Here is a 23884-nt window from a genome sequence, read left to right as displayed (position 1 = left end):
AGCTGTTTCACTAAGTGTCATGATGTCTTGCATCACCAGTGCTGTGAAAGCTGTACCACAATCTATTATGACTGCTGCTGGTGCACCATGCTGGAGGATGATGTTGGGGATGAAAAAGTGTGTGATGTCACTGGCAGTGGCTCGTGAAGGGCTCTAGTTTAGCAGTACCATGTCAAATAATCAGTCCCAACCATAATCCAGCGGTTGCCAGCAAAAAACTTAGGGAAGAGCCCGAGCAGGTCTGTGCCGATCAGTTGAAATAGTTGTGTTGGCGGGGTAACAGGTTTCAAGAAAGCCGGTTTGGCACTGATGTGGAGCCTGTCGGCGCTGGCAGTCACAGCACCTTTTCACGTAATGCTTGACTTCCTGGGTGAGCTCAGGCCAGTAGGAGCATTGGCGAATTCGGGCCAAGGTACGCGCAAATACCAAGTGGCCCCAAGAGGGCTCATTGGGGCATGCAGACAGAATATCGGCACGCAGAGTGGACGAAACAACAAGGAAATGTCTAGTCACTTATGGGTAGAAGTTCTTTTTCTACAGCACATTGTTACAAAGACAGAACGAAGATATTGAACATGCGAATGTCCATGGAAGATGCAAACTACGGCCTTCAAGGTAGTCGATAAGTTCCCTCAGTTCTAAATCGTCCCATTATTGTTGAGCCAAGTCAGACATATTGACATCGCAGAGGATTAGACTGTCATTGGTATCACTTGACACCGTTGCAAGTGGAATGCGCGAAAGACATTCAGCATCAGTGTGCCTGCGGCCAGATTTGTAAACGATTGTTGCATCAAATTCTTGAAGAGTAAGGCTCCACCTGATGAGACGTCTTGAAGGGTCTTTGAGGTTTGCTAGCCAACAAAGGGCATGATGATCAGTAACCAGTCTGAACGGACAGCCATATAAATATGGCTGGAACTTAGCTACCACCCAGACGACAGCTAAGCATTCCTTTTCAGTGGTAGAGTATTTCGTTGCTGCAGATGTTAAGGTGCAGCTAGCATAAGCGATAGCACAGTCAACGCCATCTTGCCACTGTGCCAGGACTGCACCAAGGCCAATGTTGCTAGCATCAGTGTGCAGTTCAGTGTCGGCATCATGAAAGTGTCCAAGTAAAGGCGTTGTCTGGAGGTGCTGCTGCAGCTCTGGATCCCAAAAAACAGGATATCCTCCTCTGTTAAAGAAGTCGGGGATTCTGCGATCTTGGAAAAATTATCCACAATGCATCTGTAGTATGAGCAGAAGCCCAAGGAGCGGCGCAAGTCACATTTGTTGGTTGGTGGTGGAAATGCGGCAACAGCCATACTCTTTTTCTGGGTCTGGATTCTTCATTACTAACAACGTCGCCAAGGAACTTCAGTTCCTGATAACTGAAATGACATTTCTCAGGTTTTAATGATAGGCCTACAGAGTGAATTGCAAGGAACGTGGACTGAAGTCACTGCAAGTGTTGCTCAGATGCTGACATCACCTGAATAGATGAGACATGATTCCCACTTAACCTGACAGCACGGTGTCCATCATCCTTTGAAAGGTCGCAGGAGCTGAGCATAATCCGAAAGACAACAAATTCGTACAGGCCATCAGGAGTTATGAATGCAATCTTTTTGCGATCTCGTTCATCAACTTCTATCTGCAAGCATCTGCTGCGTAAATCCATTGAGAAGCATCGGGCATGTTGAAGACGGTCTAGAGAGTCATCCATGCGGGGAAGAGGGTAGACATCTTTTTTCATTACCTTGTTGAGTATGCGGTAATCCACACAAAACCAAAGAGTGCTGTCCTTCTTCACATGTACAACGAGCGATGCCCATGGGCTGGTTGAGGGTTGAATTACTTTGTCGTTGAGCATTTGCTTCACTTCACAATAAGTTGCCTCTTGCTCCTTTTATGAGACTCAGTAGGCGTGCTGATGCATGTGGCATTCAGTCGGGTCCATTATAATACGGTGCTTTGCAATGGGGGTCTCTGTTACTTTTGGCGTGGATGCAAAACAGTCAATGAACATACATAAACTACATCATATTCACTCTTTCAGTGTGGTTGAGAGCTCAGGATTTACTTTGACTGTGCTGACAACCACAGTGTCACTTTTGGCTGCTGCAGAAAGGTCAGCAAGTGTAGAACCTATTGCATCCCCAGTATCTTCAAAGTGAGCAATGGCCGTTCATGTTGCCAGGCATTGGTACTCGCTGCTGAAGTTTGTCACTAAAAGCTCAGTCATCCTGTGGTTCAGTTAAATAATGCCACGGGTGACACAGACTTGCCAAGCCAAGAGCACCGACAGGTTTCCTTTAATGATGCCACTACTATAATGGCCGCAGTTGCTTTTAACAGTTATGAACATACAAGTCCACGGCGGGAGTGTGACAGTGTCATCAACAGCACACAGTGTTGTCTTGGACATTTTACTGTCTTGCAGTACCAGAGCGTAGCTGTTGAAGTACATTATAATCAGCTCCTGAAGATCTATAACAGCACCATGCACGTGAAGGAAATCCATCCCAAGGACGACTTTCCGCATGGACTCGCGCAACACGATAAATGAGGCAGCATACATTTACTAATGGATTTGGAGCCTGGTGGTGCATCTCCAAAATGACATCAAAAGATTACTAGCTGCTGTCAGAAGCTTGGTCCCTGCCATGGCATCGTGACTTTTCTCAGTTCAGCAGCTAGTTCGGCACTCATAACAGAATAACCAGTGCCAGTGTACACGAGGGCAGTTACCGGGTAGTTGTTGACCTGAATGGTGATGTCTGCGGAAACAGTTTTGTAGTTTACGCCATATGGCTGTGAAAGGGTTGGCTGGCGCATTGGGGAGGAGGATGTTTTATAGATCCATCAACAGTGACCCTGCCCCCCGGAAGTCGCAGCTCCTAGTTTCTCCGGCGTGGTCTTGGGGACCTAATGGATCTGCCCCCAACGCCACAAGTGAATAGCAAGTGCTGGACAGGTGACGTAAAACATTGAGAAGATGGAGAGTGGAACTGGCGCTGCGGAAGAGTCAGGGACTCGGCCAAGTCTCGCCGATAGCTTGGGGACACTCACCATTACGGGGTCGCCGTGCATCTGGGTGAAACCCAGGAAGCTCCATCTGGCGGTATGTTCATTCTCGGTATAGGTGACCTGCTTCAACACAATGGTAGCAGAGTGGTTGATTGTCTAGAGTGCACCACACACTGGATTCCTGCACATTTAGACATGGGCTTGCGGAAGGCTGAGGGCTCAAGAAGCACTGTGTCCTCTGTTGCGTGGATGAACGGGACAGATAGCCAACTGCCGGCATAGGAGCTCCTAAGACTGACATACATCAGGGGAGGGGCTGTGGCTGGTGGTACAACCAGCACTTGTACCAACTGCCTGACCTCTTTGCTAACCATATCACTTAAAGCAGTCACGTGGGACTGAGGAGACACTGCATGAGCTTGTTGCCAGCTCCTTGTGTACAACACTGCGCACAAGTTCCCTGAGGATCGTCAAATAAGGGGTTGCCATGTACGATGAGATAGATGTGAAGTTGCTTGGGCACTTATACTGCGACGACCGCTGCTGTAGCATATGCTCCATCGTTGTTGTGTCATTGAAGAATTCGGCTACGGTACCTGGTGGACTACGCACTAGACCTGCGAACAACTGCTATTTCTCTGCCTGCATCAACAAGCGTAGTTTGTTTCTTTTTTGTCATTCCGGGATCAGCTCACTGAAACAACCACATGTCAACGAACATGGAGACACTCTCATTTGGTCTCTGATTCCTGAACTTGCGAGCACGTTCTGCTTGCTCTTTCAAGTCTGAACTTCCATAAGTATTGCACAGCTGGCCACAAAATTCTTGCCAGGTCGCCAAATTAGCTTCATGGTTTTCAAATTGGATAGGCGCCGAGTCCTCGAGGGCGAAGTAAACATACCAGAGCTTCCGGTGGTCGTCCCATTCGTTGACACTGACTACTCGATTGTAAGGGTCCAGCCAGTCCTCACCACTCTTGAAAGCATCACCGTGAAACAACTTTGGGGTTCATGGCGTGTTGAAAATCCACGGAGCAAGTGGAGTGGTGGTCTCTCCAGTCTGGCTAGCTGTTGAATTGGCGGTCATCTTTCTCAATTTTTCTAAGAGTCCAGTTCTGGTGGTAGCCCTTATGGTCACCGGCTGCGCTAAAGGTCAGAGGCAAAGGTGCCGCAATCGAAGTTGGGAGCTTCCTGTTGGTCGCAGTGCATAGAACAGCTTACTAAGCACCTCCACGAATCACAGTACTATGTATATATGGCAAGAGCCGTTTAATTTAATCTAATGGAAGCACACAGTTTCCATACGACACCTTCACTGAGAGCGTGTCTCCAATGTCGTCGACACCCACTTCACTCCGTCATCCTCGGCTTCTACACAAGTGGCAAACCCACAACACAGTCAACCGTTATGCACTTGGCAATATTGAGAACTGCATCAGTGGCTTCATCAGTGACCTTTCTGTATTGTGAATACAGCCACTGAAACAGGTTTTGTCAGGGTGTGTGTTCAATGAAAATGTTTATAATTTTTATAATAATGCCACGAGACAGAAGTCTGTCGCATTAGGCCAGCATCGATGAAGAAGATGTAGAGGTGGCTCCTCGCCATATTGGCTGCTGTGACTCCTGTGCTGCTCACCTTACTTGGAAACATTTGTAAATATATGTTTTTTGTGCAACATTTCTGGTGGAGATGCAGGGTACATTGCCTGTTCATCACCATCGTCCCAGCATGGAACTCCGAAGTGGCCACCACGTTGTTCCCTCGGCGATGGCCACTGAAGCACCCACCGCCGGAACTTACTGCGCCACAGCCATCCCCACTGTCTGTCATCTTATCACTTCCAAAAGATCCAGGCGCCTTCTGTGGCAGAGATGATGTGGACGTTGAAGATTGGATTTCATAATACGAGCATGTCAGCAAACAGAACAGGTGGGACGATACCCATATGCTGGCAAATGTGGTATTTTATTTTAAGGGAACCGCACACGTCTGGTACGAGACGCATGAGCACGATCTCACCAGCTGGGACCTATGCAAAGAAAAACTGAACGACTTGTTCGGCTTGTTCGACTTGGGTCGTCAGCTCGCTGCTAAAAAAGAACTTGGCTCTCGTGCGCAGTCATCTACATAATCATACATTTTGTATATTCAGGATATTCTAGCGCTTTTCCGCAAGGTTGACAGTAACATGTCCGAAGCGGACAAGATCAGGTACATACTCAAAGGTATTGCTGACGACAGATTCAGCCTCTTGGTATTCAGGAACTATGCTACATTGGATACCATCGTGAAAGAGTGTCGACGATTCGGGCAAGCGAAATCCCGCCGTATTGCCCAGCAATTCACCAGGCTCCCCAATACTGCCGCTTCGTCATCATGTGAAGAACCGCCACAGACTTTACAATTGCCTGCTTCAACACTTTGACACGTAGTGTTCATCGTGAAATAGAAGCAATGTCACCAGTGCCTCTTGTGCCCGATGTCTCGACTGCTAAAAAACCTATGGGTTCCTTGATTCAAGCCGTGGTTCAACAAGAGGTCGCTAATTTGTGACTCTCCTCTGTCTGCACCTTGTGCGTTCCACCAGTTACACCAGTCACAGCATCAGTTCCACCAGTCGCACCGAGGGGCCAGCCCTTTTATTCACGATACCGCTATCCCGCCAAGTGGAGGATGCTGGATGATGCCCAATACGTTTCGCGTACTCTCGAGTTGGGCATATTGCGCGGCACCGCTGGAGCCTTCGGACATCGCCGACTGGCTGGAGCACCCAGAACCCTCGTCCTGAAGGCTACTCCCGTACAACATCATCGCGCTCTCTATTGACTGACACGCCCGATGTCGACATTCGCATTAATGTCTATAGCAGGTCACCATCACCGCGTGACCGCCGATCTCGCTCGCCACAAGCCTGCCAATTCCCTTCGCCTTCACCGTGAGTCCGCCGTTTTCCGTCACCTGCCAACCCTGGATGCAATGCACCGGAAAACTAATGAGTGCAGTACCCGGAGGGGACGCTGCATTCTTCACCCAGCTTCGAAATCCTCATCTTACTGTCCCTACCCACTCTAATTTGCTTGAAGTCCAAGTCAACGGTGTTACTGTTACGGCCCTTATTGACACCGGTGCACAAATATCGGCAATTAGCAACAGTCTTCGTGAGAAGCTGAAGAGAGTCCTAACATCTGCCGTGCAATGTGCTGTAAGAGTCACCGATGGAAGCACACCTACTGTTGTTGGAACATGTACTGCCCGTGTCACTATATCTGGCTGTCGGACAAATGCTCTGTTTCTTGTGCTTGAGCAGTGCCCATACGACGTGATCTTGGGCATTGACTTTTTGTCCACACATTCAGCCCTTGTCGACTATGGCACTGGTGTCCTTCAACTTGAACTCCCTTCCGTCCCGAGACGATAGCTGCTCGGCCTACGCAACTGTGTAATGTCGAGTTTGTGCGATCTGAAGCCGCTTCACGTCCTACGAGTGCAGCAGGATCCATCAGCTTGCCCACCAATGAATTCGACAAAATGATCGCTGCGGACCTTTCACCTGCACACACTGCTGAACTTTGCTATGTGTTAGTGTCGTATTGGGATGCTTTTGACTTCAACAACCGCCTGCTGGGCCAGACAACAGTTGTCATGCACCAAATTGACACCGGCGATGCAAACCCTATTCATCGTCGTCTGTATCGCGTTTCTGCTGCTGAATGGGCAATTATAGGAAAAGAAGTCGACAAGATCAGAAAAATCGACAGTATAGAACCCTCGAGTAACCCATGGGCATCTCCAGTTTTGCTCGTCAAGAAAAAAGACAGCACCTGGCGTTTCTGTGTTGATTACAGACACCTAAACAAGATCACTAAGAAGAACGTATATCCGTTGCCTCATATAGATGGCGCCCTTGACTGCCTCCAAGGAGCGAGTTATTTTTCATCCATCGATCTGCAGTTTGGCTATTGGCAAGTTGCCATAGATCCTATGGACCACGAGAAGACCACATTTCTAACACCTGACGGGCTATACCAATTTAAGGCTATGCCCTTCGGTCTATGCAATGCGCCAGCCACATTTCAGCTCATGATGGATTCGCTGCTTCGAGGCTTCAAATGGTTGACCTGCTTATGCTACCTGGATGGCGTTATTGTTTCTTCGACATTTTCCAGCCATATTCACTGCCTGTCGGCCATTCTCCAAGTGTTCCGCAGCACCGGTCTTCAGCCCAACTCATCCAAGTGCCACTTTGGTCACCACGAAATAACCGTGCTTGGACACCTTGCTAAGGCATAGGCATCCGACCTGACCCTGAAAAAATTCGCGCCGTGAAGCATTTCCCCGTTCCTTCCTCTACCAAAGACATTCGCTCCTTCATTGGCTTATGTTCTTACTTCGATCGCTTTGTCAAAAATTTATCTGACATTGCCCGCCCACTCGGTGAACTTCTCAAGAAAGATACGCCCTTCTCATGGGGCTGTAGCGAAGCCCATGCATTTTCTGCGCTTATATGCCTTCTCACGACTTCTCCTCTGTTGGCGCACTTCGACCCTTCTGCTCCTACGGAAGTTCGGACGGATCCCAGTGGATACGGAATCGGAGCTGTCCTTGCCCAGCACCAGCATGGTCGTGACTGCATCATAGTGTATGCTAGCCGCCTGCTATCTTCCCTAGAGCGCAGTTATTCAATTATCAAGCGTGAATGCCTTGCCCTTGTTTGGGCCATCTACAAATTTTGGCCGTACCTCTTTGGCCGTCCATTCACGGTAGTGACTGACCACCATGCACTCTGCTGGCTTTCCTCGCTGAAAGATCCTACAGGCCGTCTTGGGCGCTGGACTTTGCGGTTACAAGAGTACTCGTTTTCCGTCGTGTGCTGTGTCGACGAGGCAAGAGGCCACCGACGCTTCCTGCCAGCCTTCTTCAGCCTATCGAGGTCCCAGTAGAGCCGTTCTTCTGCGTCGGCCTCAATCTGATCGGACGTTTCCCTACATCAGCGTCAGAGAACAAATGGGTTGCTGTCGCGGCAGACTATGCCACACGCTACACTACTACACGTGCACTTCCGACCAGCTGTGCTACTGATATTGCCGACTTCCTTCGCTGCAATGTGAGTCTGCACCACGGAGCTCCTCATCAGCTGCTCACCGATCGCGGTCCTTACTTCTTGTCCCGTGTCATCGATGACCTCCTCCGCTCATAATCCACAAAACACAAGGTCACCACCGCCTATCATGCTCAGACAAACAGTCTCACCGAACAACTGAATCGCACCATAACCAACATGCTCTTCATATACGTTGGCACCGACCACCACGACTGGGATGTTACATTACCCTTTGTTACATTCGCCTATAATATGTCACGCCACGATACTGCAGGTTGTTCTCCATTTTATCTTCTTTTTGGCCATGAACCGACACTCCCCATGGATACACTACTCCCATCCGCTCCACAACAACCATCAGGGTACACACAAGATGCCATCACAAGGGCGAACGCTGCTCGTCATATCGGGTGGGACCGCCTTATGATGTCGCAGGCATCACAGAAGTTGCATTACGACTGTCGTTATATTGTCACGTGAGTGTGAAGAAAGCAGCCAAACTGAGAAAGACAAAACTAGTGTTTTATTGGGCGAACGTGTGCCCTCAAAAACAGGCTACACTCAAAGAACGGCGACAGCGGCGAACACAGTCGGCGATTGGCGAAAATCTGATCAGCGGGTCAAGCACGTCAGCTTTTATAGATCAGTCGTCGAATGTTCCAGAGTAATTGCTGGGACCCGCATGCCTTCCGCAAAGTTCTACGCCATTCGCGTCGCGCATACATGCAATCAGATTACACAAGGTTCGGCGACAACAGACAGCGGATGGAACCATCGATAACATTCCAGAAACTTCCGACACATGCAAGCGCGTCCTGCGCTGTGTGATAACATTTGTTAGGTGGTGAAACGTGTCGCCCGAGGAAGACAAGTACACATGTCAATATATTATGCTCCAGGATCCTTAATGCTCCTCTGGTCGCCAAGTCGAAGAGTTGGTCTATCAGCGAACCTTCTACCACGTTGCCACGGTCCTTATCATGTTCTGCGCCAAGTTACCGACGAGAAATATGAGATTGCACAAGCAAAGCCAATGCTATGCTGCCTTCTACGCCGGTCCAGACTGATGTAGTTCATGTTGCTCGGCTAAAACTGTATAGGTCGTCCGTTGATGCTGCACTCTAGCCTACACGGATGGTGCGAGTGTTTTAGCCTGGGAGGTAATGCCGCAAGACAGAAGTCTTTCGCACTAGGCCAGCATCGATGAAGAAGACTTAGAGGTGGCTCCTCGCCATATTGGCTGCTGTGACTCCTGTGCTGCTCGCCTTACTTGTAAATATTTGTAAATATACGTTTTTTGTGCAACAGTATATTTCATTCGGGCCATACATCTCCTTTGTGTATCGGCATTTGCACAGATTACCAAAAATGAGACATACTGGGGTGGTATTCTCGGGCAATCACTTTCGAAGATAATTTGACTTTTCCAAATTTTGTGAGACTCGGCACCAGACGTGTACACGTACATGGACGACAGCATTTCTGGCACAGTGCCAAAAGCACTGTTGCTCACGGAAGTGGAACTATCTCTGAAAGTCATCACCCATGAATGCAGCCCCTGGTCTGGTTTTAGGAATTTGTATGTGGCAAAGTTACTCAATGCCCCTCTAAAGTAGAGGCTAGATCAGCAGTGTTGAAACAAGGGCTGTTGCTGAAGCGAATGGTTCAGGACAGTGGAGTGACTTGTCAAAATACCCTCTCCAGAGTGACATCCCTTATTCAACCACTGTTAGTCACTTCAGTGTCCCCATAAATTTCTGGCTGAATCTGTGCTCTGCAGGACAAGTTTACGTGAAATGTTGATTTAAAAACGCCAACGTACTCCAGGGAAACTGACACAATAAGAATTGTTCATCCCAGAGTCAACAAGGGGCTAGCTCCTGATGTTGACCATCAGAATTGACCTCTAGTAATGCCCTGTTGCACCCTGATGATGCAGGCATCCAGTGGTGCACCGAGTCAGGGCCTTGTATCACGTCTGCTGCATTCCTCATCCACACCTGAGCAGAAGACGCAGGCACTGGAGCAGCAGCTGCAGAGCCTCGATGCTGAGATTCGGGCAGCGACACGTGAGAAGCAGTGAGTGAATATCAGGTGCACACTGGTACGAGGACGTACAGCCAGTTCGATTAGATATTTTTGCAGGAAGGGCACTTAATCAAGATTATAACAAGGTACGGTTGGAATAGAAGCAGAAATATATTAATAAATGCTATAGAATACAAATATCACTATACATTGACATTAGGCTAACATAGCATGGGTGGTAGTTGCATCAGAGCTAGATGTTCAAGTGGAAGAGGAAATGTATACCATTGCTACCTAGCGAAAGAGGTGCAGCAATTTCTTGAGAAAGGCTGTACTTAATTTTTGTTTTATAACTGTGAAGCAAGTAATCTTCAAGCAATGGCAAACAGTTATCTAGTTACAGGCTTTTGGTTGTTTCATTGTCTTACTATCAGCTAAAAAAAAAAGGTCTGAAGCAGTCAGGGTAGGCCATTCCTTCATGATAGTTATTCCCCTGTGATAGTATTTTGCATTTGGAAATTTGCCTTTTCAGGGAGTTTTCTGAGAAAGCTCTAGCAGAGATTGCCAAGTTCCAGGAGCAGAAGGAGCGGGACCTTAACCAAGCACTGTCCATTTTTGTCAGCACCAACATACGGCTCTGTAGAGAGGTGGGCAGCCCACTTTTTTACCGCATTTTTTATCTGCTTAGTAGAGCTAAGTCAAGGTACTTTAAGTTTAAACAGCATGAAAAGACTGTGACAATGAGAAACACATTCACACTGGACCAGCGATGTACTATCAACTAAAATTTAGTTCAGAAAACCATTTTCTTTATGTCACCATCACTTCTCTAAAGAAATTCACTTATCATTAAGGTTAGATCAAGATATATTCCTGTAGAGGAGGGAGCACATGGCACTTTCCAGTGGAAAACACATGAAGTCTGACACAATGCTCTATCATGGCCGAAAGCTATCACAGGTTAACATTCTGCTAATGGTCAATAAACAAAGTACCTATAGTGCATGTGTATCCAGGTAAGCCAGCCATGAAATTAAAGATGCCAAATCACTAAAAGGGAATGAGATCACATGATCAGCCAGACTCGCCTTGGGGATGACCATGTTGAAAAGAACATTACATGTTTAGTGAAGAATATTATCACTACTTGGAGAAGCAGGGTGCGCTGCTCATGTAAGAGGAAGATGATGATCGAGAAGCTCGAGGCCTTTGCACTGTTCCCTGCCATTGTTGGTTTGCTTACTACAACCATGTCTGTTTTATAAAAGGAGTACTGATTCCTAACGTCCCCATTATATCTGGTGGAGGTGCTGGTTCCCTATAACCCTGGATCTCTGCAGCCGTGCTTTGCCTCCTGTTTCTGTGATGGCCACAGACGAAGAGTAGCCGGTTGCTTCCCAGCCTCCAACTGTGGTCTGTTCCGTCACCGTTTGGCAACGTGACCCTGCTTTCTTCAGCAGAGCTGACAACCAGGACGTGGAGGATTGGCTTGAATCATACGACCAAGTAAGCAAGCACGACAAATAGGATGACACACGTAAGCTCAACAATGTCATATTTTACTAGACTGACATCGCCAATGAGTGGTTCCGCAATGCGAGACTGACCTTACAGCCTGGTTGGCCTTTAGAACAAAACTCGTGGAGCTATTCGGTCGTCCAGTCATTCGCAAGTTGCATGCCGAACAGCACTTATGTGGACGAGCTCATCAATCTGGGGAGACCTACAGAAGCTACATTGAAGATGTGGTCGACCTTTGCAAGCATGTCGAGCCATTCATGACAGAGGCCAACAAGGTCAAACACATATTGAAAGGTGTCAATGACGATGCATTTCAGATGCTTGTCACCAAGAACCCACAAACGGTAGGCGACATTATTCAACTGTGTCAGAGCTACAATGAGCTGCAGAAGCAACGCGACTCCATTTGTGGTGCCTGTTTGCCCGAAGAAACCAGTTCGGCTTTAACAACTGCTGGCCTTGCAGGAGACCACTCCGTGTTACGCAACAAAATTAAACAGTTTGTACACGAGCAGGTTGCACGCAGGCTGTCCCTTGTGCTTTGTATCCTTGGTGCTGCCCCTACTACGCTTCCGCCTTTCATACAGCACTTCGTTCGCGACCAAGTTTCTGAGGTGCTACCCTCTGCCCCTGCACTACCATTGACTGCTCCGTTCAACTACGCAGGATATAGGGTCATGCCTCTGCCTCCACACACTTACGCCGAAGCCGTGGTCACACCTCAGCCTCTACCCATCACCAACTCCTACATGCCACTACGCACCTTTCTTGCATCTCCTCAACCGGTGTACCAGGCTTTCCGTCCTACCTCATGACCGGCACCTCGTTTTCAAAACCCATGGTGCACCCCTGACAACTGCCCCATATGCTACTTGTGCGGCCTCCCAGGCCACGTAGTGCAGTTTTGCATCGATGCCTCAGAATCCTTCTTATGGTCCTCCTGCTGACTCCTTCTCTTTGAATCACCACAACTACAACGCACACCGGTCGCCCCCACCACGTCACCGTTCCCTTTCACCAATGCTGCGATGCCCTCAGCCAGTCCCTGAGGAAAACTGGAAGCCGCAGTTCCAGGGGCAAGAACTGCACAGCTTCCGAACTTTTCAAGACCTCGTTTGTACACCTCCAATGTTGTTGCCATCTGCGTTGAAGGTGTGCCTGTTCTAGCCCTTGTTGACACAGGAGCAGCAGTGTCTGTAATGACTGGAAAACTCTGCCGTGAACTCCAAAAAGTAACTATGCCACTTTCAGACTTCACGTTAAGCACTGCGAGCTCACAACGAATCCAACCTTTCACGGCATACACAGCACATGTCGTTATTCAAGATGTTTTGTACACTGTTGAGTTTGTTGTGCTTTCGCAGTGTTCCTACGACGTAATACTGGGCTTGGACTTCCTTTCCGCTCACCGCGCCATCATCAACTTTGCTCGCACCGAAGTCGAGTTTTTGCCATTGTATGACCTCGCTTTTGTTGACTCAACGCCTCTGCCTGTAAAAGTGTTTGTTGCCGCTGGCACTGCCATACCCCCTTTCTCATCCACTCTGGTACCTCTTTCTTGCGATGTCCCTGCTGCCTCAACCACACTTTTTACTCCTTCTGAAACTGCTGTCCGTCGCATTTGCTTTCTGGTTCCTTTTGCCGTACTGACAATTGACGATACTCCCACTGCCATCTATGTTTCCTGTCCATTTCCGTGCCCCTCTGCTTTCCTGTAGGGCAAGTGGCTTGGCAGTGTTGACGAATTCAATCCCTTTTCTACATACATTATTCCTGATCCACCGCCTTCTCTTCAGATTGGCACCTTTGATGCTTCTGTTCTGCCCTCTTGACCATCGTTTACTGATGCCCTTTCTCGATGTGTCAATGCCCATCTTACAAAGCAGAAATGTGCACAGCTCATCTCTTTACTTGAACTCTTTCGTGCCAGCTTTGATTACCTACAGCCTTCTTTGGGCCGTATTACAACCGTAGCTCACCACATCGACACTGGTCTCCAAGCTCCTTTACGTCAATGCCCATATTGTGCGTCAGCCTGTGAGCACCACATCATCACAGAACAAGTTGATGACATGCATCAGCGGGGTGTCATGCAGCCCTTAAATAGCCCATTGACCTTGCCAGTTGTTCTTGCAAAGAAAAAGGACGGCTCAATAAGGTTCTCTGTTGACTACCGCCGGCTGAACAAGATCACGCGCAAGGACATCTATCGACTGGCTCGCGTAGATGACGCCTTAAACTGCTTACAAGGAGACGAATTCTTTTCTACGTTAGACCTGAGCTCCGGCTACTGGCAAGTCCCGATGGCTGAGGTTGGCCACCCTAAAACAGCCTTGGTTACTCCTGATGGCTTATATGAATTCAATGTGATGCCATTCGGGCTTTGCAACATGCCTGCCACTTTTGAGCGTATGATCGATAACATCCTCCACGGCTTCAAGTGGCAAACCTGCCTATGTTACCTGGACAATATTGTGATCTTTTCGCATGATTTCGACACGCACCTCGAATGCCTAGAAGCTGTCCTCACTTGCCTCAGTTCTGCTGGCCTACAACTGAATATAAGAAAGTGTTGCTTTTGTGCTTGGAAGCTGCTTATTCTTGGCCATGTCATCTCCCGACATGGTGTTCTTCTGGAACCAACAAAACTGCGTGCCACTTCCGAGTTCCCTAAACCGATCACAGTGAGAGAACTTCGCTGCTTCCTCAGCCTGTGTTCATATTTTCGTTGTTTCATTCATAACTTTGCCTCCATCATAGCCCCTTTGACTGACCACCTCCGCAGCAGCCACAACTTTTCCACGTGGTTACCAGCATACGATGATGCATTTGCCACGCTGCGCCACCTACTTATGTCACCTCCGATCCTATAACATTTCCACCCATTCACCGCGACTGAAATCCACACAGGTGCTTGCGGGGTTGGCCTTGTTGCTGTACTTTCCCAGCTTATGTATACCTGGATTTGATGAGTATGTCATTGCTTACACCAGCCGTGCGCTCACTAAAGCCGAAGCCAACTATTCAGTTATGGAAAAAGAGTGTGTAGCCATCATATGGGCTATAGGAAAGTTTTGCCCTTACCTTTATGGTCGCCCATTCGACGTGGTTACAGACCATCATACATTACGTTGGCTTTCCTCCGTGAAAGATCCGTCTGGTCCACTCGACCGCTGGGCATTACAGCTCCCGGATTTCGGCATATGTGGCATTTACCAATCGGGACGTAAACATTCTGATGTGGACGCTGTGTCCCGCTCACCTCTCCCACCTGCTGTTGTGACCCCATCTGTGTCTCCCTTTGACGTGTCCTCCTTAACCATCACTGACAAGCTTCAGGAGCAAAGGAAGAACCCCTGACTTTCCTTGTCGACTTGTGGATTCAACCCAACAAAAAATAGAAGACACAGAGCTTGAAGAAGACGTGGAAGCTTTCGTATGCTCTTTGAAAACCTCTTTTCCCATAAGGGAGCATTGCCATCAATGGTTAAAGGTATCCCAACAAACAGACCCTGTCTGTGCACAACTTCGCCTGTGTAGCAAGAAAGAAGAGTGGCCTTCCAGGTGAGATTTACCAGTGGACCTAAAACCCTTCTACGAGCATCGACACCAGCTCACTCTGGAGAACAATTTACTCCTCTGCGCTGCTCGAGTTGTCGTCCCGGCTTCTTGCCAAAACGAAGTCCTCTTACATGAAGCTCACTTCGGCATAACAACGACACTTGCTCAAGACAGAGATTGTGTCTGGTGGCCCACTATAGGAGCTGATGTCATGTCCCTGGTGAAGCAATGTCAGCAATCCGTCGAAACAACGCCACTAAATAGTTCTGAATTTCGAGAAAGACCCTGGCAACGCATTGCAATGGACTTGTTTCACTATAAGAGCCAGTGGTGGTTGATAGAAACAGATTATTATTCAAGATACCCTGATATGGCTCGGCTCGAGAAGCTTACATCCGCAGCTTTAGTCAACCACTGCAAGTCATTTTTTGCAGGCCATGGAATTCCTGAGGAAGTGGTTACCGACAACGGCCCGCAGTTTTTGTCGACTGAGTTTTCACTCTTCACTCAGGACTACGCCTTCAAGCACATTACCTCTAGCCCTCACTATCCTCTGAGCAATGGACTTGTTGAGGCTGCGGTAAAAATCATCAAGACTTCCATGACAAATACGAAAGACCCTTACTTGACGCTTCTAGCTTACAGGTCAACTCCTTTGAAGAATGGGTGTAGCCCTGCGGAACTACTGATGGGTCGTTGGCTAAGAACCAAGCTTCCTCTTAGTTCCACCAAGCTGACACCCCAACTGCCGAATCAAGAGAGCCTTCGGAAGTTCGAGGAACAGTACTGGAAATGTCAAAGGAAAGACTTCGACACACCTCATGGAGTCCGTGACCTACCGGAGCTATTCTATGGAAACGACGTCTGGTTGACAGACCTCAAGTGCAAAGCGACAGTACAAGCCCCAGCCGATGAGCCTCGGTCCTACTGGGTTAACATTGACACTTGTGCTGTACGCAGGCACAGGACCCAGCTAGTTCGCTATTCCCCTGCTATAACCAATGCAGAAAATGTTTGTATCAGTGACGGTGTAGCAGACGCCCGTTCGTGTTGCCAATACACTTCCCAGATGCATACTAGAAGTGGGAGGTGCGTGAAGCTGCCTGCTGCCGTGAACTTCGCTTGCTCTGTTGGGGAGATGTTGTATATGCTGCCATCTAGTGAAAGCAGGGAGACATAGTTCCCCGTGACTGCGTGTGGTCGGCGATCTGGCAGCGTGTGCTCTTCTTCTTGATATAGAACACGTCTGAGGGACCATTAAACGTGTGCGTATGTGACTCCTTGTCTGGCAGTCTCGCTCTTCCGTCCTGGCTACAACAATATTCACAGCTGCAAATGCTACCTGAGGAATGTTTTTCACCAACCTCGAGGAGTGGTTCAGAGCCTTTTTAAGGATGGCAAAGGAATAAAGAAACATTTATTTGCAGGAACATATCTTCTGTACAGAAGCATGTATTGGTCTAACGTTCAATGTAGGCACATTTCTTGTCAAAAGTGATTGTATGGCGTAAAATAAGCAAGTTTTTTTACTAAAATTTTAATTGGTAGTACAGCGCTAGTCTTGTGTGAATGGGTTCCTTGTCGTTGCCGTCTTTTCGAGCTGTTTAACCTTGAAGTATGTCGTGCCAACTTGCCCACACAGAAGTACTCCTAAGTCAAGAGTCGCACTGGCTTTAGAAACATATCAGACCTTATCTACAAAATATGATTAGGGTATTTCAGTTAAACCTAAATATAACGCTGTCAGTAAAATCAGCACGGGAGGGGCGAAAAAGTTTCTCAATTATCGGGCAATAGGAAAAAAATGAATTAAAGTGACAAAAAATGTTCATTTTGTAGAACATGAGAGTCAGCGCCCTAAGATACGGTTTCAGGCCATCTTGACAATGTCTTGACATCGGCAATATTAAGCCTGTGAAGCTTTTATTTCCACTATGCCACTGCGGCTTATAGCATCACCTGCAGTGAGACAATGTTATCAGAAAGCCACTCTCCACACAGTCCAACCAGTGCAGCATCAAAACGCATCAGATGCCGGAAAACAAGCTTCACTTTAAAATCGGGTGAAAGAAAGACGACATGGGTACACAGAACATGCAGTACTTTCATAGCAGGCTTATTCCTGAAGAGTCCATTTTAAAAGCTCTGATAATTACCTTACACATCACAACTTCATAGAGCCATGGTGTTTGTTTTTGGTTTCACTTTTGCCTTTACTGCTATTATCATATTTTCTAATGTATAAGATGCACCCCCCTACTTTGCAGGGCTTTGGGAGAAAACATTGGTATATAAGACACACCTGTGTGCAAGATGCACTTATTTTAACTCTATTGGCATAATGAAACGATGCATGCTTATACATTCATCACAATATGCCATACTTGCCCATTTCAGGGCACTAAATTTTCTAAAAGCTGCACATTCTGAGAAAAGAAACTTACATCAACACTTCTTTTAGGTGCAGAAAACCAACATTCATTGCACTTCACTCAAAGCCATCGAAGATCAAGGACCTCGCCCTCACGCGCATTGAAAAACTCAAGCTGCTTCGGCCAGCAGAATCGTTAGGTCATTGCCGTTCGCATCTGAATACCTTTATGAGACATTGCAGGAACATCGCTGGCATTGCTTCTGCAGTGTGGCGTGCTCGGGACAAACACGCAAACAATCACAACCTTTATCACAACATGCCTGAGCTAGTAGAACCAGCCTGAACACAAGCATACAAAAGCAAAATGGGCACCAGAAGCCTGACACTCTGGGTCTTCTCGCGTAGACAACTGATGATGATAAAGATAACCAAGTGGTGCTATCTACAATGTGTATATTTCAGGCTCCACAATGTAACAATAAAAATTTCAGCACACTTTATTGCACTAGTTTTGTGGATTTAATCTCTTATTTTTTAACGAAATTACGACAAACTTCGTGTAACCTCCAGTCACAGAGGCACCAGTAATGGCCACGCTGGTGGCCATTACTGCTGACACGGCACTGCTTAAGCGGCAAGCTCTAGGGGCTGACATTTGCATTGACTTTTGCTTTAGTGTTAATAGTAAAAGCCTCAGTTTCTTTCAAAACACTACTTTGCACAGTTTCTTGTACTCATAAAAAAACAATTCACATATTGCTCGTGCCACCATGCATAGTTTTATTCATATTGCACCACTGCATAAGATCTACTGGTGCAAGTTTTTGAATGAGAACATAACTTAATGCTCAAGAAAATGCAGTACTTTATTTTAATACATGAAGCAACACATGAGGTTATTCTCATTTCTTAAGACCACTGCAATACGATAGCGCATGAGAGTCGGAGTGTTGAACTAAATATAGTACCGGTTTGGTTTGGGTTCAGCATGCCCCGATTTTATTTTGATTAAGTTCCAGTTCAAAAAAATTAAAATTTATAACAGTCCGCGAACCAGTTCAGCACAATAACCTTTAGCCTGCCTGATGGCAGCATGCTGCACAGTGCTATATGGGCTTGTCCGCATGGCACACATGCAGGCTTGTCAGGAGGCAGAAGAAATAGACTCGCTGGCACTTGGGAGACAGAAATCGATGTATTTTTTTTTATTTATTTATGAAATACTGCGGACACGTGGTCGAAGCAGGGAGGGCGACACATGGTACAAAGAAAATCAGATTGACAAAACAAACAGAGCGATGAAAAACAAGATTAGGAAGTGGATTCAATTTATACAATTCCATTCAGTTACAGTTCGAGGAAAAAAAGAAAACTTATGTGTGTTTGTTCTTGCAAAGTAAGAACAAACACATTTTTGTGTGAATATCGGTGAACTTTAATGTAGTACGCCTACAGCAGCCATACACATAAAGACAGTCATTTTAGGCACTGTCTTCGCGAGAGCGTGTGGTATTGCGGTGTGGTGCCTTGACATGTCCTCCCTCTTTTCTGCGTTTCCTTTTATTTTCATCTATATGGACTACAAAGAAAACGGCAGAAATTTATAGGGGTGCTTGAATAGCAGCAATGCTACCGCTGCATCAATTACGCTGAACTGCGCTGAGACACGAACCCTGCTACATTCTGCTACATTTCAGCAACACATGAGAAATCTACACCCATCCTGCACTGAGGGGGCTGCTCGGGCTTTCGAAATCGGAAATTAGTCCTCAAGTGACGCTCAAAAGCAGCGTGGAGTGGACAAGCAGTTGCGTTAACTTCGCAGTGAACTGAGTGAAGTCTCCCCAATTAAGGCTGCATCTTAGTGCTGTTTCATCCCTGGGCTGTTGTCTATTTTCAACATATTCCAGCCCGCTATGTGCGGGTTGCTTAAGCAATGGGACAGCATCGCTTTTCAAGCAGCAGCGAGTGATCGTGCCATGCGAGACCCCACACTTCTCTCCTGTATGAACAATGTAAAATGGTAATCGAAGTTTTGGACGATGTATCCTGTCGTGTCTCATTCAATTTTTTTAGCATAATGTGCACGATGTCGCAGACATGGCAGTCGTGAACAATTTTTCCGCTATTCAATTTGTCGCCTATCCATCCCTTTTGTTGGCGAGGTGATTTCATGGCTTTCAAAATGACGTACGGCGGCTATTAAGATTCTGGTCGACTCTGAACTAAACAGCACCTTTTGATGCTGGATGCTGACGAAGCGCCACTGGTTAAGCCTAGCTGCATCATACGGCCATAACAAAAATATGGTGGCAGCCACGCAGCAGGTTGTCGCAGCAAGGTGGCTTCCAGTATGTTCAGACCAGTAAACCACCTCCGTGATTGGGCATGAGATCACGGGCTATAGATTGGTGGCCAGAGTTGAGGTTGGGGCTGCGGGTGACATGGCACAGTAACTACCATGAACGCTTTCGCCAGACTGAATTCGCTCATCACACCCTAATCAGACAGCGTTGCAAAGTCAAAGGTCATGTGCATATATCTGCACTTCGCGATGGTGCACAAAGCACATCGAGCTCCAAGACGAGCGAACGCGAACTGCCCCTGCAGTGTTGACCATGGCAGTATTTCAAGTATGTAGTGTATCAGTCAAGTACAGCACAGGGCAAAATTAAGTAAACTTATATATATATATATATATATATATATATATATATATATATATATATATAGAAAAACTGGCCACCCTGTATACGCAATGCCTCATGACATCGGGCGTACCGGAATCTTGGAAGAACGCTAACATAATCCTAATCCATAAGAAAGGGGACGCCAAAGACTTGAAAAATTATAGACTGATCAGCTTACTGTCCGTTGCCTACAAAGTATTTACTAAAGTAATCGCAAATAAAATCAGGAACACCTTAGACTTCTGTCAGCCAAAGGACCAGGCAGGATTCCATAAAGGCTACTCAACAATAGACCATATTCACACTATCAATCGGGTGATAGAGAAGTGCACGGAATATAACCAACCCTTATATGTAGCTTTCATTGATTACGAGAAAACGTTTGATTCAATCGAAACCTCAGCAGTCATGGCGGCATTATGGAATCAGGGTGTAAAATATGTAAAATGTAAAAATACTCGGATATCTATAGCGGCTCCACAGCCATCGTAGTCCCCCGTAAAGAAAGCATCAAAATCGCAATAAAGAAAGGCGTCAGGCAGGGAGATACGATTTCTCCACTGCTATTTACAGCGTGTTTACAGGAAGTATTTAAAGACTTGGAGTGGGAAGAATTGGGGATAAGAGTTAATGGAGAATACCTTAGTGACTTGCGATTCGCTGATGATATTGCCTTGTTTAGTAACTCAGGGGACCAATTGCAATGCATGCTCACTGACCTGGAGAGGCAAAGCAGAAGGGTGGGTCTAAAAATTAATCTGCAGAAAACTAAAGTAATGGTTGACAGTCTCGGAAGAGAACATCAGTTTACGATAGGTAGTGAGACACTGGAAGTGGTGGGAATACATTTACATAGGGCAGGTAGTGACCACGGATCCGGATCATGAGACTGAAATAATCAGAAGAATAAGAATGGGCTGGGGTGCATTTGGCAGGCATCCTCAGATCATGAACAGCAGGTTGCCATTATCCCTCAAGAGAAAAGTGTATAATAGCTGTGTCTTACGAGTACTCACCTACGGGGCAGAAACCTGGAGGCTTACGAAAAGGGTTCTACTTAAATTGAGGACGACGCAACGAGTTATGGAAAGAAGAATGATGGGTGTAACGTTAGGGGATAAGAAAAGAGCAGATTGGGTGAGAGAACAAACGCGAGTTAATGACATCTGAGTTGAAATCAAGAAAAACAAATGGGCATGGGCAGGACATGTAATGAGGAGGGAAGATAACCGATGGTCATTAAGGGTTACGGACTGGATTCCAAGGGAAGGGAAGCGTAGCAGGGGGCGGCAGAAAGTTAGGTGGGCGGATGAGATTAAGAAGTTTGCAGGGACGACATGGCCACAATTAGTACATGACCGGGGTAGTTGGAGAAGTATGGGAGAGGCCTTTGCCCTGCAGTGGGCATAACCAGGCTGATGATGATATATATATGTGTATATATATATATATATATATATATATATATATACATGCCATCTAAATATACATGCCATAGATCGTGGAAAAAAACATATTTTCTTGTCCTGCTTGTTTGAAAGAACTGTCTGCCAAAGCAGATAAACTACCAATGCTATATGGGTAGGTAGCATCAGTTTTATCAAAATTACACATAGTTTACAGGACATTTATTATGTGGAGATAACAGCATTGCAAACACAATGCCAAAATGAAAATTTTTTTGAAATATTGCTCATTCCATTTAGGGAAATTAAGAAGGAGGCTGCGCTTATATTACGCTATGCTGTAATATCAGCATACCTGTTTTTCAGAGAGTCCATTTTCTAGGAATCATTTAAAGCAGTGTGATCATGCTAATGTTCCCAAAATGCCTCCAAAGTCTTAATGTACCTCACCCAAGGGCTTCGATGCTTTTCCAAGCGACTGAAGTGCCTTTTAAGCACATCTTAGGCACCATCGCTTCCTTGCAGTCCATAGTAATGACTACAATGAAGGGGGAGGGGGTAATCTTTAGTGTTTGGATTAAGTATATAAACTATAGGGTCCACTCACTGCTTTCACATAGTTTGCCCAACGTAAAAGCTCCGTATAAGATGGTTTGTAACCACTTTCATAAATCTGCTATGAAGGTCCACTTTACTGCTCTGAAATGGCATGTGCCAGTAGCATCACTGGAACCGCAAAATTTTCTAATCGAATCGTACGAGTACTTGAGAACAACAACTCTATAACATCAAATAGAATACAGTCGAACACTTAAAACGATACCAAATATAACAATCCATCAGTTATAATGTACACATTTCAGTGCATTACAAACATTTTTTTAGATCACCATAGTGTTACAATGGATGCTTTGAGCCCGGTCACATAAAAAGAGGGGGCACATGAAGTATCAAAGCACGGAACCACAACCAAATTGTGCTCGCTAGTGCGCATGCCCCGCTCAAGTCCATTTGTGACATGATAGGGCCCTTGAGATGAGCGACCTCTGCATGCGGATTTCGGAAGCCGCGAGAAAAAGTCATCATAAAGAATTTGAGGTGGTCAAAATTCATACGGAGTTCTCTACTACGGCATGCCTCATAATCAGATTCTGGTGCTGGTATGTAAAGCCCCAGAATTTGATCTTAATAAATATTTTTCCACCTTGGATGAGATAACAGATAGGTTTACAAAACTGTGATACAGTAAAAGCTGCGGGGATGCTACGAAAGTTCAAATTATAAATAATTTTGACTAATGAAAGCCAGAAGAACATAGCTCGGTTAAGGCGCGTATATAGTCCGACGTGGCGTGTACATGCGTGCACCCACGCTGTGTTATGTTGGCATGAACAACAACGTCTATACTTCACAGCACTGGCGCAGCCAACATAACCGGATGCGGCCAACGCGCTCCGATGTGCCCGACGTCGAGATTGCCCTTGCTCCACCCACTCATTCGTTACGCCGACTGGCGCGGAGAAAAGAAAATGTCGCAGTTTTGCCCGAAAAGCGAAGTATTGATTGCTATAACAAATTAGTAGACAGCTATACGAAGTAAGAATAGTAGCTTTATCGGCCGTTAAACTTGTAAACATTTGCTTACTGACTAAATTAACAAGTACTGTGTCACGCGCACTGGTAAACATGAACACATCTCACTCGATGGCCATGGAAACTCGCGGAAAAATGCTGGAGTGAGGAATCACAGCAGAAGCACCGAGCGAATTGACCTTCGTACAGCTCTCGCTTCAACACGAACGAAACATAGAAAGCACATTGCATACGAAGCTACCGGCACTACGCACATTCTGCAAACATTGCGGATCGCTTTGGAGATGAGGCCCTCGCCTATGCCCATGTGGGTGCACATTTTGGCCACGTCGCAGATCGCTTTCAAGATACGGTGCCCACATGACTGCACCGTAAGCAGCCGCTGCCGAAAATTAACGTCCCTCCCCTCCGATCTCCACCTCACCTCTGTGCTTCGCGCACAATGGGAGGGCTTGCATGCCCCCTTTTTCGCTCGCACACGCGAGATTGAGCCGCGTTCGCCAGCTCACCCTCACACGCTTTCACTCGTGCATACATCGTACGGCGCACGGCAACGATTTTATCACCCTTGAGCTTTATACGGAGCCTCACGGG

General features: G+C 46.7%; 1 protein-coding gene across 3 annotated transcripts in view; it reads left to right on the top strand.

The window, feature by feature from the left end:
* Positions 1 to 23884, top strand: part of LOC126539959 (sorting nexin-4-like) — a 77070-nt gene that overhangs the window by 48870 nt on the left and 4316 nt on the right. For 2 of the 3 annotated variants that reach the window (XM_050186785.3, XM_050186786.1), the window contains 2 exons: positions 10057 to 10196; positions 10678 to 10792. The exons of the other annotated variant lie outside the window; for it this stretch is intronic. In XM_050186785.3, coding sequence (XP_050042742.1) covers positions 10057 to 10196; positions 10678 to 10792 — 255 coding nt within the window. The remainder of the gene's footprint in view (positions 1 to 10056; positions 10197 to 10677; positions 10793 to 23884) is intronic. 3 annotated transcript variants of the gene reach the window in all.

Source organism: Dermacentor andersoni, chromosome 2 (genome assembly GCF_023375885.2).
Source record: "Dermacentor andersoni chromosome 2, qqDerAnde1_hic_scaffold, whole genome shotgun sequence".
Classification (NCBI taxonomy): Eukaryota; Metazoa; Arthropoda; class Arachnida; order Ixodida; family Ixodidae; genus Dermacentor; species Dermacentor andersoni.
This window is presented reverse-complemented; position numbering and strand designations above follow the sequence as displayed.